The following is a 16,647-nucleotide window of genomic DNA, read 5'->3' as shown; positions in this document are numbered from 1 at the left end:
GTGAAAGTCTCCATCTGAGTGTGAATGATGATAAACAAGGCGGCAGTGTTTTAGCGCAGACTTGTTTCTTTGTCCGGCGCCGACTGAGCCCCCTCTCTAATCTGGGTTATCTTACTGTAATCAGCTTAGACCACTGCCCCTGTTGCTGGGTGAGCACTTTCTGTGTTCACTTCCATTCCCACACACACACACACCTGTTGGTCTCCTCCGTGCTGGACACACTTCTGGAGAACTTGAGAAAGAGACGCCAAAGTTTTTTTTTTTTTTTTTTTGTCTTTTTTTTTTTTCTGTCCGGGGTGTTTCTCACACTACACATGGCTGCACATGAAGAGGTGGATCTGGCAGCAGTTGCACCTGTTGCAGAAAAATATCCCAGCAAAATACTGGAGTACCTGGAGGGATTCCTTATCTCCAAGGTATGGAATGGGTTCACACACACAAACGTGATGCTGAGGTGAAAAGAGTGTGTTAAAGTCACATTTGATCTCGTCTTATGTACCGGTTAACAGGTTACAATCATAATAATTATTACGAAAGGACTTTGATTACATTTTAGTTACTCATTGATTATTTGACAACTTTAGAGGCTCATTCTTCCATGTTTTTGTTTTTTTTTTCGCTTAGTTCCAAGCTCATCCTATGGGCATTATTTGCTATTGCTATTTGCCATTCTGTGTTTTATATTCTTTTTTTTCCTGCCTTGTTTCTCTTCTCCGACGCAGACGGTGTTCACGTCCTGTGAGCTGGGTGTCTACGACGTGCTGCAAAGCGTGGGCCGATCCCTTTCCGCCCAGGAGATCAGCCGGGAGATCGGGGCCAGTTTGGATGGCACAGAGCGGCTGCTGGCTGCTTGCAGCGGCCTCCAGCTGCTCAACACTCACATGGAAAATGGAAAAGGTCATTACGCAAATATATCAAGATGTTGTGAAATAGGCGTGGGTTTTCTTTTGCATTTCTAGTCAAAAGTAAGAAATGAAGTGAACTTGAAATGTGATTTTAAGCCAGCGTGTAAAAGGTAAAACTCACTTTATCCTGCATCCTCCTCCCCTCTTTCAGTGTTTTACAGCAACACAGAGCAGGCCAGTGTCTACCTGACCCGCTCCGGCCCTTTGTCCCTCTACCATTCCATCCAGTACAGCTCCAGAACCATCTACCTCTGCTGGCACTACCTGACCGATGCCGTCAGGTCAGTCAGCGTCCCGGTCGTCTGTGTGGAGCCCAGTGTTGTCATGGCGGCAGTGGTGGGGAGCGTCGGGTGGAATGATCAAAACAATTATGTTTAATTTCCGATTATTGGTCAATGTAATGTGGAGTGCGTAGAGACCCACACCTCCTCTAATTCGTTTCTGTGTTTTTATTTTGAGGTCTTTGCACTCGTGGAACAAGAAATTAACTTCAGTGCAAATATGATTCAGTTCAATATATTGATGCTATCAATAGATCCCAGACAAATGCATCATCAAAATGCTAGAAACAGTGTTGGGGGGAAAAAAAGAAGGTTGTAACAGGAGTTGAAATTTAAATAGCTCAAAATAAACACATTTAATTCACATGAACCAACTCTTGGTCTGTTCACCATTCACCTTCTGGACTATTCTAAAGAGTATCGCAATGTGGTATTGCTATGGCAACAGATAAGGTTTTTTCTCTCCCGTCCATGGAACAAGGGGGTATTTTTTTTCTGTACAAGAAAACTCTTTCTTTGAAATGTTTAGTCCAGAGAAAAACAAGCAAAAGAACAATCGAATTAATGATAACTTCAAGGTAAAAAGTAAAAAAAAAAGATTTAAAAAATGATACTGCTGTAGGAAAATGGTCTTTGTTTAATTAGTAATCAAAATGGAGAAGCGCTGAAGTGTCACTGAGCTGCAATCTGTAGTCTCTGCGCTCAGTTTGAATCCTCTCTTCTTTTCTGATGGCGTCCGGAGAGGCACGCGAGTCCCACCGTTGACGCCGAGGGCTTCGAGCCGGCAGCTCTCCCAGCTGGAAGGGACAATGACAACACTGAGGAAAATACGCATCGGTTTCTGTAGAGTTAACGGTCATTGAGCCTCGTGCAGGCTGCAGCCACGACTTCATCATTTCACTATGCACTCTGACAGAGGAAGTATTATTGAGCATCAGAATACATTTAAAAGGCGGAAAAATTTCAAAAAAGTATTTAAAAGAACGGTATTTAAAATCTCCTGAAAGTCACATGAAATGTATGCAATCAAGACACGTTCATCCAAGCTTAGACGCATTTTGTCCTGTTCACTCATCACGTGTCAACACGCGTTAAACGTCCGACAATTAAAATGTGCAGCAATTGAAATGACAGGTGTTGTTTCTGTGCTGCAGAGAGGGAAGGAACCAGTACGAGAAGGCTTTCGGCGTCAGCTCCAAAGACTTGTTTGAGGCTCTCTATAGGTAAGAATCCAAAACACACACGCTCATTTGCATTCCATCCCCGTCTCCGCAGGCCCGTCTGTCAGTCTTTTCTCCCCCCCCCCCAACCTCCAAACACTGGCTCGTGGGATTCATTAGGAGGCAGGGGAAGTGTGAAGGGGAGAGAGGGCGCCCAGAGCAGTGAGAGTATACATCTGCCCTCCGTGAGGCTTTGTGTGTTTCTGTTGCCCAGACTTTGAACGCTTCACTGATTTGCTGGTCAGTCCTCCTCGGCGGTCACGCACGTCTAGTCTCGCACTTCGCTAATAGATTTTGATCAGCTCGCCCGCCTGAGGGCCCCGCGTCTCACCCCTCCCGGAGGAACGGGGTGAGACGCGTCAATAAAACCGTCCCCTGATTACGTGTCTTTGTACGTCCTATGCGGCAAACGCGCAAAACACAGTTTCATTTCTTATCAAACAGTAAACTACAATATCGCATATAACCGCGATGCACGTGTAACTTTGTGGATTTGCATGTTGTTGGATGTTGAAGTGATTGCATCTTGTTTCAAAAGGCAAACACTTTGTTGCTCTTGTTTTGCAAAGTAGTCGCTAACCTGGCAGCTAGCGTTCGTTTAAAGCCGTGCTTCCGAAAACAAAGGCCGTCCCAAATGTGATCCATAATACAACACGTCCTCACTGATGAATTCGCAGTTTGGCTTTAATTGAAAATTAAAATAGCCTGCAAGGAAAATGTCAACACCTGCGCACAATTGATATAATGTGGAGTAGCAGTTGTTTGTCCCCGCTGATTTCCCCTGTGAATACTGTGGGGAAATTAGCAGTGGAAACAACCACTGAAGTCATTCGGTGCATTCTCAGAGCTCTGTAGCAGGATGATTCAAGGCTCGCCGGATGACTCAGACTCTTGTTTACTCATTGCCATTTAACCAGCCGTGTGCTGCACCTGAATAATTTACAGCCGGCGCTCGAATTCTCCAAACTCAGAAGAGCAGAAAAGACTGAGGGGGAAGAAAACATAGGTGGAAAAAGATGTTCCGGGTGTCCGAGCACATGCGGTGGGGTTGCGTGCAGCGGGGGAACTCCAATTATAACCTAAGAATGTCCTGGTATGTGTCCATGTGGAATATCTAGCATCTAAGATTCCGCAAGTCCGTACTTCGAATGAGTAACTGGATACGAGAATCAACAATGCGTTCTAATGCAGAAGTTTTGAGGCTCAATGACAAGAAGATTAGGATGTGCAATTATTATTCCTAAGATCCAGTTCCTCAAAATCGAGAATAACTAGCTTTTAGTTCTGCATAGGAAATTAAACAATTCCGAGGTCCGTCACAAAACAAGCATCAAAAGAGGAACCAGATGCGTGTAGAGAGGCGCAGCTGAGAGACCCATCAAAGCAAACGGATATGACGAGGAACGCTCCCGATTAGGTCGGCGTCCAAGCACGCAAGATTTTTAAACTGCCGGGGATTTGCAGCAAAACACCCGGCAGACAGAATATCGCACAGACAGAGGAAAGATTGAAGTTTTACTGGAATGCAATCCCTAAATCCATGCTGCATTCCAGAGTGTGGGGGCTCCAGAGGAGGCGTAGTGAGTAACACTATGTATGATGGGAATCAAATAAAACACAACTAATTACAAATCTTTTTTCTGTCTAATTTTTTTGAGCTTAGTTTTTCTTTACATCAATATGATAGGTACATTATAATGGATAAATAAGTAGGAAATAGTAACAGAAAAAAATATATGTTGGGGACAAAAACAATTTAAAAATCCACTAAACATAGGTAATCTAAAAGGATATGATGCTCGTGTCTGGTGCCAGTCCAAAACTCCTTGAGTCCAACCTTATTGTATTAGTAAAGACATAAGAAGTGCCCATTGTTTAGTAAAAACAGGCTTCTGAAGTCTTAATGAATATGTGAATATATGAATATTTGCGCCATCTGGTATAAGTCACATACGTTTTGGATCCATATATTATATGGAGGCGGATCCGGTTTTAACCACCTGCTAGATACGGCTTTTAATGCTGCCGTGAACAATATGTTTAGGCGGTATTTTTTATCGGTTGGATCCTGTCCCGTTCTACCTCGACACTAAATGTGGGGGGGCTCCTGCCGGTTTGTTAATGAAACAATAGGAGAAGATATTTAGGCTTCAACCAGTATTTTTTTCAGCAGTCAAAATAAAGTACAGAGCTCTGGATCAGATCTCGTGTTCCCTGACAAGCAACAAAGTCTGCCAGTTCACAAAGTTTGACTGGCTATGTCTCCCTGACCCGCTGTTTTTATAATACAAAGAATGAAATGTGCAGTTGTAGGCGTCTTCTTCTCATTGGTTGTTGACGGTTGTTATCATTATCGGACTCCTGACGTCTTTTCGGTTCCTCTGAAGGGCGGGCTGCAACTTAAAAGTTGGTTACGTTCACAGCACACACTTTCTCTATTTAAAGAACCCTACTTGTTTTTGTTTGTCATCTAAGGAGTTGTTATCCAATTCTCTACAATCATGTTCTTTACTTGAAGCCTTCTATTGCAGTCAAGTATGACAGTAAGTTGGCTTGATGAATATTATTGTAATAATGTGTTTATGACTAATAGTGTGTTGATAATGATTGAGCATGAACGTAAAGCTGTACACATCCTCTCTGTGCTCCTAATAATGCAGTTGTAGGGCTTTGTGTAAAGTCCTGTTTGAAAACCGCTATGAGGGTGTCAAAAACCTCCTTCCAAAATAGACTTAGTTTAGGGTTAAGCCAAAATAGATGTGTGCGCTTGGCAATATCGTTACCAATTTCTGTCTATTTTGAAATCCGGCGCAACCTCACCGTGAGTCCTAATTGTTTCGTGGAGTTGCCAAAAAATATAAAAATCACGTGACAACCCCCCCCCCGTCACAGACAGCTGTAAGCGCACATCACCATTCGGAGCGACCGCAGCCGATTCATGAAGGCAGAAAAGAAAATCTTATATTAAGATTGAATGTTCTGGAGGCGACACGGCATCCCACTGATGGTCATTTCTCCCTTCCATCACCGTTGATAAGATGATGAAGGCAGAGCACGCAACAGTCGCCACACAGCCACGAGCCACGAGTGACTCGGCGCAGCTGTGACAGACCCACGGCCACGCCGAGGAATGGGATGTCTGTGCAGAAAGCAGCCTGATCCCAGACCCGGTCCGCTGCGCCCCTCGTTCACGGCCCGTATGTTCTGATTGGCCGGGACATTAGCGATACGTGCTTAGATTAGAGCTGACAGGCCACCTTCATCTCATCTCAGCACGTCCGAGGTAATCGCGGTGCGGGGCCGCGCTGGCAAACACTGAGTCACTTTCAAAGTTCTGCTGAAGTTGCTCCAATTTGACTGGGTGAAGTTTGGATACACATCTCTGTATGCTCACTTTGTGTGTGTGTGTGTGCGTGTGTGTGTACCCCTGTGGGTGCAGGGTGATGAGGTGGAGATTTGTCAGAGGAGCGTCAGTCACCCTAGGCTTTTCTGTTTGTTACACCCCGTCTCCCTCAAAAACCCACACATGCACACACGCACACACACACACACACACACTTTTTGGAGTCTGGGAAAGTGTGTGTGTGTGTCTCCCTGGTTGACATTCAAGATCTTGCCACTATGTAAAGATACTATGAGGCACAAAGTATGGCAGTTAGATAGAATAGGGCTAACTGTTTATTCAGTTTATTCAGTGTGTGTGTGTGTGTGTGTGTGTGTGTGTAGGTCCGATGAGGAGATGGTGAAGTTTATGCAGTTGATGAACTCCATCTGGAACATCTGTGGCAGGGATGTGATCACAGCCTTTGACCTTTCGCCTTTCAAGATAATTTGTGACCTTGGAGGTAAGTGTGAGCATTTGTTTGTATGTGTGTGTGTGTGTGTGTGTGTGTGTGTGCGTGTGCGTGTGCGTGTGTGTACAGAGTCAGGTTAATCACATATCTCATTTACATAAGGTTGCGGGTTCACAGTCATTAACATTTAAAATTGCTGGTGTCATTGTGTTAACTGAGAGACAGCTGGCTGAGTCACACATAGACACACAAACACACACACACTTTTGTTTTTGCACAAGAATGCACAGCACACACTCTAAACTGCGACCTTGTTCCATCCCCTGCCCGCGTGTTAATGACTCTCAGTTAATCATTTCAAATATCATCCAAACTCCCACACGCAGGACGCTGACGGCTTCATCCGGAGTTTCCCCTCCTGTGTTTTGCGCGTCTTTGCGAGGAAAAGCAAATCCATGCGCTCGGTGGCAGGAATGCGGGCGTTGCATTTTCTAAACATAGACCGGATAGAAAAGACGTGCACGCACCTGTCATCCTTTCAGCTTTTTGATGTTCACACTTCCATTATATGAAAATCTGCTTTTAATAGAAATGTCTCAATCATTCAAAATACGCCGACATACGCCTGGAGAATTTTTCTGTGTCTCAGTAACGCGTGCTTGGCTGATTTCTATTTGATTGTCACATCGGAACGGCCTGCAAGTTCAACTTGAATTCAACTCCCTTCTTTTGGTAGCTTTTAATTTTGATAGAAATAATATTAACAATAATGATAATTATTGTTAATATATTGATAATATCCACTGTCCAAAAACATGCAGGAGACCCAGAAATGCTCAATGATTGTGATCAAGTGGTCCAGTGTGAGCCTCTGACTCAGCCAATGACAGCTGGGTTCGACTCCTTCAACCCTGAAACTAGCTTAAGCGACAGATAGTGATTAAGAATAAGAAGAAGAATAACAAATTGCCACAAGTCTGATGTTGTTGATTGCCTTTCTGTCATTGTAACCCCTTAAACTAGGGGTGTAAAACGTACGGCCTGCGGGCCGGTACCGGCCCATCAGGGGGTCCAATCCGGCCCCTGGTATGAATCTATAATTTGAAAAAGTACATTAAAAATCCAATTTAAAACTAAAAATTCAGTTTCTCAATTGTCTGCTAGGTGCACACTGCTTTCGTTCAGTGGAACGACACTATGTGACTCAGAACTTACAGCAGATGGCAGCAATGTGGCTTCCGGGTCTGTAAATACCATTTTTACTTATTGTTATAAATTTACCTGCTTTTCCGTTGGTCCCGACACCCTCATCAGCAAGATGACGTCAAAAAAGGGAGAAAAGTGGAACATCAAGTGTAGGGTTTTCCAAGAAAAATGGACCAGTATGTATCTCATATGTTCGTTGAGGTTATTATAAGAAACCTGTATGGTTGGTGTGAATGCAGGAAGTTTCGGTACAAATATGAGACTCCATGGTGAAAAATACAACAAAATGCACGGAGAAGTGAGAAGACAGAAGTGAGACAAAGTGTTGTTGAAATTGCACTTCTTTTTCTTAATGAATCTCAGGTTGTTGGTCATGTATTTTTTAAAGGTCATTGCATATAAACTATTAATAATTCACCTGTTCTCCTTTACACTAAAACAAAGGAAAAATTTGTGTTACTTCTATGTAATTACGCTATGATTTTACTGGTCCGACCCCCTTGACATCAAATTAGTATGTTTGACACCCCTGCCTTAAACTGTAAACTTCCTTGAGATCTGGATTCTCTGCTTCTGCAACCTTTTAAAATCAAGTTTGCGCAGATGTCGCGACACACACACAAAGTCACGGTGAGGTTTTCATTTTGGACTGTTCAGGAGCCAGATCTGGATTTATAAACAGAGTTAGATTTGGGAAAAAAAAATCAGTTTTGTCGCCTCAGACAAAAGTATGTTATGACATCTTGAAACAGAAAAGTCCTTGTTAAACACTTTGGAGGTTTAAGGATAAAAACAACAAAAGGTGAAAGACAATATTGGCAGGTTTTGAACTCGGCATGGAGGGTTGAGGCATTCAACAGAAATCCACAGGAAGCCAATCAGCAATGGTGTGTGTTTGTGTGTGTGTGCGTGTGTGTGTATGTGTGTGTGTGTGTATGTGTGCGTGTGTGTGTAATGGGGCTTCATATTTTCTACTGAAACATCATGACATCTGTTTGTCATCCTGATGATTTCATCAGTCAGGAGCTGCATATTATTTTGAATTTTGAAGAATAGAATATTTCCTGAAATCAAGTTTTTTTTCTGCTGTTTGCCCTTAAATTCAACTCAGGTTCAAATGTTCACCCTCATCTCATCTTTTTCTTAATCTAATCCTAAAATAATATGAAATCTCACTAAAAGAGTATAATCAAAGCTGAGGGAACCTTGACATTCTCCAATCCAAAAAAAGTCAAACACTTCCGTCATGAACCACCGGGTTGTCTAATCTTCAGGTACATGTAGTTTGTCCTGTAATTCATCGACTGACCACACGGGGGCGCTGTGAAGCCACTAATAGTAATGCTTTTACACGCACACACACACACACACACAGACACACTCCTCTGTGACTTTCTCAGCATGTTGTTGTGTGATCATGTTTATGCATGAGGGTGCATCTCCAAAAAAAATGAGCGTGTGCGTGGACAGCAGGGGTGTAAGGGCGTGACTACAGTGTCCCATTAATCGTGGCCCCTCACACAGCATCTGCTGCGTCTGCACACACCTGCTGTCCAGGTCCTGCGAGCGTCCGCCTGCCAACGGACTGACATTTATACTAAATCTTGCCCGCAGTCTGACTGAGTAACATTTATATAAGGCAGACGGTTTGTCCCCAGTTGCGTGAAGACCCCTCCCATGCACGCACATACACACGCATACACGATAACACACACACACTCACCCCCAAGATGTATTTAAATGTGACATTCAATACATGTTTTGGAATAATCACCTAAAAGGTCAGTGCAAGTCGGTGAGAATTATACTTGTGTTCTGAGGCAAAATCTATGTTCGTTGTTTTTTTTTTTTGTTTATGTATATTTTTTATTTTACATGTGTCACAAACGCAGTTTCCCTTATTTTTGATTCTGTGAGAAGTCAGCAAGTGGAACGGCAACTAAAACAGAGTGCGACAAGAAGATGCATATTTATATTTAGCTCATGCACTTGACTATGCAACACTTAAATTATTCCAAAATTCAAATTAGAATAGCAAAACCTGAGGTAGCCGGCGTCTCCTTCTGTGCGTCCGTCCGACGCGCCTCCAAGCGTCCTTGGATCTTTTCGCGTTTTTAAAACCGTCGTCCCTGTTTGGGACGGGCGTCTCTCTGACAGAACTCTGCTTCCTGAACAAAAAGGTTTGCTGGTTTTCCTGAGAAAGGTCAGATGGGGTTGACGCAAAGCAAAAATGTAAATATTAATGAGCATTAGATATTCCAAAGGAGCGGGTTTGTTGGGGAAATATTAGAAGTTTTGAAAGTTTTTTTTTTGCCTTGCAGACTTTGCAAAACAGCAAGACGCCCCTGTGGATCTCCGTATGTGTGCTCTAACTGGCGGGGGTGCCGGACCTCTGTTTTCGAGATGTCTTTTTTTTTTTTTTTTCTCTTGTGAGCACAGACACCCTGCAGACACTGGATGTGCTCCTGTGCTCGGGAACAACGGCCGGATGCATTCTGCTTTTAAAGCAGTGGGGCGAAGCTCTTACACACCCCTTTGTCAGCCTGTGTGAAGGAGGCCTCCTCATGGAGCTCAGAGCAGATGCACCAGACCCGGATCTGTTTGTAGAACTGAACCATCACGTCTGGCGAGTCATCTCATTTATGAAATCTGTAATCCTGAAACTCTGGAGCTGCGTTCGCGTCGTTGCTCGACGGGCGGCAAAAGCCGAAAGACATTTTTGCGAATAGACAGGTCAGACCCAAACTTACGTTTTAAAAGTCATTTTTTTTCAAGCCATTCAGAAGACACAAAAACTCAGCCATATGTTGACTAAGGAGTTGATTTAATCATTATAATAATACATTTTATTGAAACCACTTTACTAAATACTCAAGGACACCGACACCATTTCGGCCAAAAAAAAAAAAAAAGATTTTTTTGTCCAAAAAAAAAAAAATGACCCTGCAATTATTTTAAGAGGGTGCCTAATTTATATCCGAAAAATCAAACCATTTTCATTTCTTCAGTTTTTATTCAGAAAACAAAATAAATAAATGTAAAATCTCCAACATTTCGGCCTGTGCTGCAAAAAATAGCGAATGCATTATACAGTCACAGCCCCCGCGTGCCTTTAGAGAGTGTCAGGATCAGGTTATGTTATTTTATTTGCAATCAAATGCAGTTTCACAGAAAATAAAAAGAAGATAATTGTATTATTAATAGCTCTTCACTCATCACAACTGTTGTTCCGTACAGGAATTAAAATAGAATTAATACAACGACGGGCTGCAAACTCGCACGAGTTCAACATGTAAACTGTCAACTAATATATGCAAAGCAGAGCAATGAGAGAAAAACAACGGTCCAAATAATCCGCCTCGTCCATCAACAGCCTCCCATCAAAGGGTCCCTTAACAAACGCAGACAGCGAGGTTAGCTGGGGGTTTCGCACACCGTGTTGTGTTTGCTTTTGCTCCTCCTTGCTGCTCTTTGATTCTCATCCTCTCCTGACCCCTGTTTGATGTGAGAGCCAAAGGGTATCTGTGTGTGTGTGTGTGCATGGATATATGTGTGTGTGTGTGTGTGTGTATGTCTAGCGTTATCTTTCTATATTTGTCAGCTCCAAAAACCAGGAGCCCATCCTACCTACAGGGCCTGATGTGGATTTAGATCAGCTGATTGCCAGAGTTCACAACTCTCTTGTAATGCTTGCATATAAATGAAAATAATGGATGTGTGTGTGTGTGTGTGTGTGTGCGTGTGTGTGTGGTGTCCAGGCTGGAGTTGTGTATCTGTCAAAGTGGGATCCTTTGATCCTGTTTTCCACCTCGGTGCCTTTCTATCGTTCCGTCCCATTCATTCAATCTTCATTTATATCTGTGTTTTGAATTCAGGTCGCTTCGCGAAGCATGAACTCAGACAATAACGCCGGCGGATTGTCGAGTGGACAAGATTCATATTTTCACATGATGTTCCCTTCGCTGTTTGCGTACGCGTACATACGTGTGAGATTGCGCGCTCATTGACATGCACAGCCACAGTTCCTTTCTGTGAGCTTTGCCGTGCCCAGACAGGAGAACCGCAAGATTTATTCAGATGAGAATGTTCATATTTAAATGCATGTGAAATCTGTTGTAACCAGATAAACATCAAATCAAAAAAAAAAAAAAAAAAAAAAATGTGTGTGAGAGTGTGTGGGCGTCAGATGAGTCTTTTTCAAATATCTTAGAGAGCAGCCGCTGTCTTGTTTCTATGGTAAGTGTCTATCTGTCGCTCTAGATTTAGTCCAATTCTCTCTGTTTATTGGAATAAATGTTTGATAAACCCCGTCCCCAAAGGAGTGACACACAACTGAATACAAATCATGCAAATAAATAATGGGTTATATACCTGAAAGCTGTTCCACTCGTGTGTGTGTGTGTGTGTGTGTGCGCGCGTGTGTGATGTGGCGGCGTTTTAATGAAGATTGCATGTACTCACCGTAGCATCACCAAAAAGTAATTCCCCCACGTTCCCCCGTCTGTGCAGGCTGCAGCGGAGCATTAGCCAAGCAGTGCACGTCAGCCTACCCAGAATGCACCGTGAAGATCTTTGACCTCCCCAAGGTGGCGCGGATGTCAAGGGAACACTTTGTCACCGAAGCTGACCAGAGGATAAGCTTCCTCGAAGGTAGCGAAAGTCTTTAAACCCAGTGTGAAGTCACTTGACATTTACACGCTCGCACACATATGCGCGCACGCGCACACACGCTTGCGCAAGTACAGTACAATAGAAGGGAAGATAAGATCCTATAAGAAAAAAAAAAATGGGGGATTAAGTAAAATTACGTTTTTGCAGATAAAAAGTTTTTTTTTCCATTTCAAGAATGTTTTAAGAAGATTTAAAAAGCCATCGAGTGATCAGACTTAATTTCGGCTGCTAAGTCATTCAGGGGTTTGAGCGTCCCGTCCTGCAAGAGGGTTGATCTCTGTAGGTCAAGCGTAAATATAATTTTCTCTCTTATATATTTAGTTTTGTTCTAAAATGAATTATGTTTCTGATTGAAGCAAAAATTACCTGACTGCTTTTTCCCCATGATAGCACGCCAGTCCTCACCGTCAGCCTCCAGAATCTTGAAAAAAAGTTTTAAGCGTTGCATCGAACTGCTTTCCTGTAAAAGTTCAGTTCAAGCTATTTCTTTCCTCTTCTCCTTTTTATTAACTATATACTTAATTCGGATCCATCCATCTTCGGCCATTGGGCGAGAGGCAAGACAGACAACTAGTCACTCACTCATTTTCACATTTTTTTTCCCCGTTAACCTGCAGCACGTTTTTGGACTGTGGGAGGAAACCGGAGAAAACCAGAGGAAATCCATGCAGACGCGAGGAAAACATGCAAACTCCACACAGAAAGATCCTTTTTCGGAATCCAACCGTGGTCCTCTCCGTTTTGTGAGGCCGAAGCGCGAACCGCCGCGCCACCTTGCCGCCCTTAAGTCGGATCCTCGTGTCTCATTTTGTCTGAAAACAAGATTGAGTGCGCAATATTCCACCATAATCTCAATTCTCGCCTGTCCTGATGCATCTCCTTTCTCCCCGCCGTTAATAAAACCAGGTGAATGATTTATATGCATTCATCCAGAGTGTGAAGCGGTTTTGACATGGTTTTCCTTTTTATAATAAAAAAAAAAAAAAAAAAAAAAAAAAAAAGGGAAATCAAATGTTACGAGCAGTCCTGAGGAAATTAAATTAAAAACCATCAATCTTTCCGTCTAATGATTTCCCTGGAACGTCACGACCCCTTAACCAGGATGTTGGTGGGTCAGCCATTTACCGCCCGTCTCTCGCTGGCTCCCCGCCGGGATCCTCCCGAGCCAACAAGATGTTCCCTTTATTGCCTCTTTTTATTGGCAGCTGCCACCCCCGCCGCCCTCCCTCCTCCCTCTCATCCAAGAGCCGTGAGCATTTTTTTTTCACAGACTGCACCAGAAGCCGCCCCGGAGCCATCTTCAACCGGAATACCCCCGAAACCCGCCGGCGTCCCCGCGTTATTGGACACGCCGCAGACACACGAGCCCGCCAGGGACCGTGTCAGGCCTCGGGAAAGTGCGGGAGGAGTTGCGTTCGTCTCCCTTGTTGACCCCTCATCATCTACAATTTCTTAGTGATTGGTCACATACATGTGTGTGTGTGTGTGTGTGTTTTAGGTGACTTCTTCAAAGACCCCCTGCTCGAGGCCGACCTCTATATTCTCGCCAGAATCCTCCATGACTGGACAGATGATCGCTGTGTAGAGCTGCTCAGTCGGGTCTACCGAGCCTGCAAACCAGGTCTGTGTGTGTGTGTGTGTGTGTGTGTGTGTGTGTGTCTCAGTGTTAAAGTCTTTTGCAGTGCCTTGAAATGAGATGGCAGATTGTATCCCACAATGCAGCTGATCCCAGAAAAATCTGTCCGTCTTGCTCTGATCAAAACGGCTCACACACACACACACAGACAACCATCACATACACACACACACACACATATAAGCATGCAGGGAGTCTGGTTGACTTGATTTCAATTTCCTGAAGTCCTGGCCTAACCTGAATCTTCCGGATGTTTTTTTTTTTCTTTTTTTACGCCTATCCTTTACGGGCTCTGATCCGACTGCGTCCGAAATTTCTTCTGCTCGGTTCGTTTTCGACAAAAACAAAACCCGGCCCTTCAGATCAAATGAGAATCTCAACCAGAAATTTTCAAAAGGTGAAATCAACTCCGCTAAAAGCCTCGAAGGCTCTTTTAAAAAGTTGTTTTCATCGGATCGCGCCAGAGTTTGACTCGACCGGACTAAATAAGGCAGGTGTGAAAACAGTCTTAATTCAAGTCTGGCCTGAAACCAAACTCCTGTTCCGCCGATGTAACGGGGACTCGCTGCTTGCTTGTAAACATGGAGATTTGTCCTGATGGGACAGTGGTTACACACACACACAGACCCCCTCACACACACGTCCATGCCTGTGTGCATGCATGCTGGAAAACCTGTCCAATTGAGTAAGAGGCAACGGCCACGAGATAAATTCATCAAGTTTAATTAAATCATCCTGTTGTTTTTGCCTGCAGGGGGCGCCGTGTTGCTGGTGGAGGCGCTGCTCCACGAGGACGGCTCAGGCCCGTTGACGGCGCAGCTCTATTCCCTGAACATGCTGGTGCAGACGGAGGGCCGGGAGAGGACGGCGGCGCAGTACGCCGCCCTTTTGGCCGCCGCCGGGTTCACCGGCGTCCAACATCGACGCACAGGCAAGATTTACGACGCCGTCCTGGGACGCAAAGAGGCGAGAGAGGAAGAGTAGGACCGGCCTCGCCGTCAATGGAAGCTTAATCAAAAAAACGCGTCGTAGGATAATGTCCCTCTATTACGTGTTTATCTGTGAATTGATCGCCGCCGCCGCGTATCCGAGCGCATTCCAGCAAATACGCTTCTTTGGAAAGCCGATAGAATAAACATGCGCTCAGAGTCGGACCTTCAGATGGTGCACCGTTCTTGGCCGTTCTATCTCAGTGACCCGCCGTGGTGTAATCCATTCCTCACAAAGCCTGCAGACTCTTCTTGTCCCGCACCTTCACAAAGCGCTACACTGACGGTAAACAAATTCCACCCTGCCTTTCAAATTTCCCGTTTGGAGACGGTTATTAACTGCTTGATGCTTTTGCCGCGGCAGCGCACGTGACCCCCCCCCCCACGTGGTGTGTGAGTTCGACCCAAGGAGGCGGCCTCTATTAATAATCCCCAATAAATGTGGTTATTTTGCAAACTTGGCGCGGCCTGGATGTTTTTGTGCGATCACCCGAAGGGAGCATTAAACCAAACAGAAACGCAGAAAGCGGCGGTTTCTGGTAAATGTCCAGGAAGTTGACAGGCGTTTTATAAAACGCACCCGCTGAAACCTCCGCCCTTCTGTTCATCTAAGTCCGGTTCGGCTGCTGTTAGCGAGCCTCCGCGCCCGGAAAGACAAGAAAACACCAGGACGCCTGGCTGGCCGGGGGGGTTTCGGGGACCCTGGCAATTTTTTAAGGGAGAAAAATGAATGTCTAATGTGATAATCATCAGCGCGCACAATCTAATCTGCTCAGCCGTTTCTCTCGACTCCTGTGAAATCCCGTGATTATTCTTGGCTCACCGTTCACCTTTCCTACAAGGCACGGATTTACCTCGGACGCCGTTCGGGAGGGGGGGGGATTTGTGCCGCGTTAATGCACGCTGATGTCCGGATGTTGGCTCACTCTAACCCTAACGCAAGGTAAATATCAAGCGACGTGTATAAAAAGTATTTATTTACTGAAAAATATGAACATGTTGAAACCCATTACTCACCACTGCTTCTCTATCTCATCATATATTTGTTTTTTTTGCCCCACATGATGAAGAATATCCTCTTTATGCAAAAGAATTGCATAAATGGCCTCCACTTATTTAGCGCTTTCATCTGCTTTGAACTGGATCACATTCACCAATTCTCTCTCACACACACACACACACACACACACCTGTAACTCGGGGCTGCAGTGGACCTGTGCGATTCAGGATTGCTGTTTATTTATTTGACTTGTTTATTTACGTAGAAATTACCAAGATCGAGGTGTGTGTGTGCATGTGGGTGGGTGTGTGTGTGTGTGCGTGCGGGGATCATTCTTAAAATCCATGTACATTAATTGCAGATTGTGATGAAATAAAAGCTAATCGTGCAGCAGTGAAACAAAGCCTGGAACCTTGCAGGCAGGACCGCCGTCTCAGTCCGACTCCGCCGTGAATTAATACACTCCGAAGGTCGGCCTTTAAGTGGCTCCAGCTCCTCGTCTTTTTATTTTATTCTAAGAAGATCAACTTTGTCGCATATCTTTGCATATCTTTTAATCCTGAACCCTGTCATAAAACTTCTGCGACTTCTTTCCTCTTCTTGACACTTTTAAAAGCTTTCTCGGCATTTCTGTGCAGCTGGGTGCGTTACCGGGGTGATTCTGGGTTTTAATCGACGACGGTCGATTTGGTTTTCCTGTTTGAGATCCAACCCTGTCGTAAGAATGACGGTCTTCATTTGTCGGTCACGTTCAAGACACGGAAGAAAAGATAGAGGAAATGGATATTTGTTTGAAAACTGAATCCACTTGGGTGGTTTGATCGCAAGGTCATCTCATCCATTCATTTTCTCGACCACAAATCCTGCTTTCAGGATGATGGTGGGTCAGGAGCCAATCATCTGCCTCCATCTAACCCTCTCCCTCTCACACCGACTTCCTCTCCA

At 44.4% G+C, this 16,647-nt stretch overlaps 1 protein-coding gene across 1 annotated transcript; it reads left to right on the top strand.

Annotated features, from left to right (window-relative positions):
* Window positions 1-122: 122 nt before the first annotated feature.
* On the top strand, window positions 123-16,057 carry asmt (acetylserotonin O-methyltransferase). The gene is made up of 8 exons (XM_086144626.1): window positions 123-416; window positions 723-897; window positions 1,057-1,186; window positions 2,341-2,409; window positions 6,133-6,251; window positions 11,916-12,056; window positions 13,576-13,698; window positions 14,468-16,057. Exons 1-8 carry the CDS (start codon window positions 315-317, stop codon window positions 14,695-14,697), a joined length of 1,089 nt encoding a protein of 362 aa, XP_086000752.1. The 5' UTR covers window positions 123-314; the 3' UTR covers window positions 14,698-16,057.
* The last annotated feature ends 590 nt before the right edge of the window (window positions 16,058-16,647 follow it).

This window comes from Fistularia commersonii, chromosome 4, assembly GCF_037954325.1.
Source record: "Fistularia commersonii isolate RoL2024-O1a breed Wild chromosome 4, RoL_Fcom_v1.0, whole genome shotgun sequence".
NCBI classification, from domain to species: domain Eukaryota; kingdom Metazoa; phylum Chordata; class Actinopteri; order Syngnathiformes; family Fistulariidae; genus Fistularia; species Fistularia commersonii.
This window is presented reverse-complemented; position numbering and strand designations above follow the sequence as displayed.

Excerpts from the sequence above, each read along its gene's own strand:
- asmt (XM_086144626.1), top strand. The coding sequence starts at position 315 with ATGGCTGCACATGAAGAGGTGGATCTGGCAGCAGTTGCACCTGTTGCA. Across the intron at positions 898-1,056 it reads TCACATGGAAAATGGAAAAG|TGTTTTACAGCAACACAGAG; the intron begins GTCATTACGCAA and ends CCCCTCTTTCAG. Across the intron at positions 2,410-6,132 it reads TTGTTTGAGGCTCTCTATAG|GTCCGATGAGGAGATGGTGA; the intron begins GTAAGAATCCAA and ends GTGTGTGTGTAG.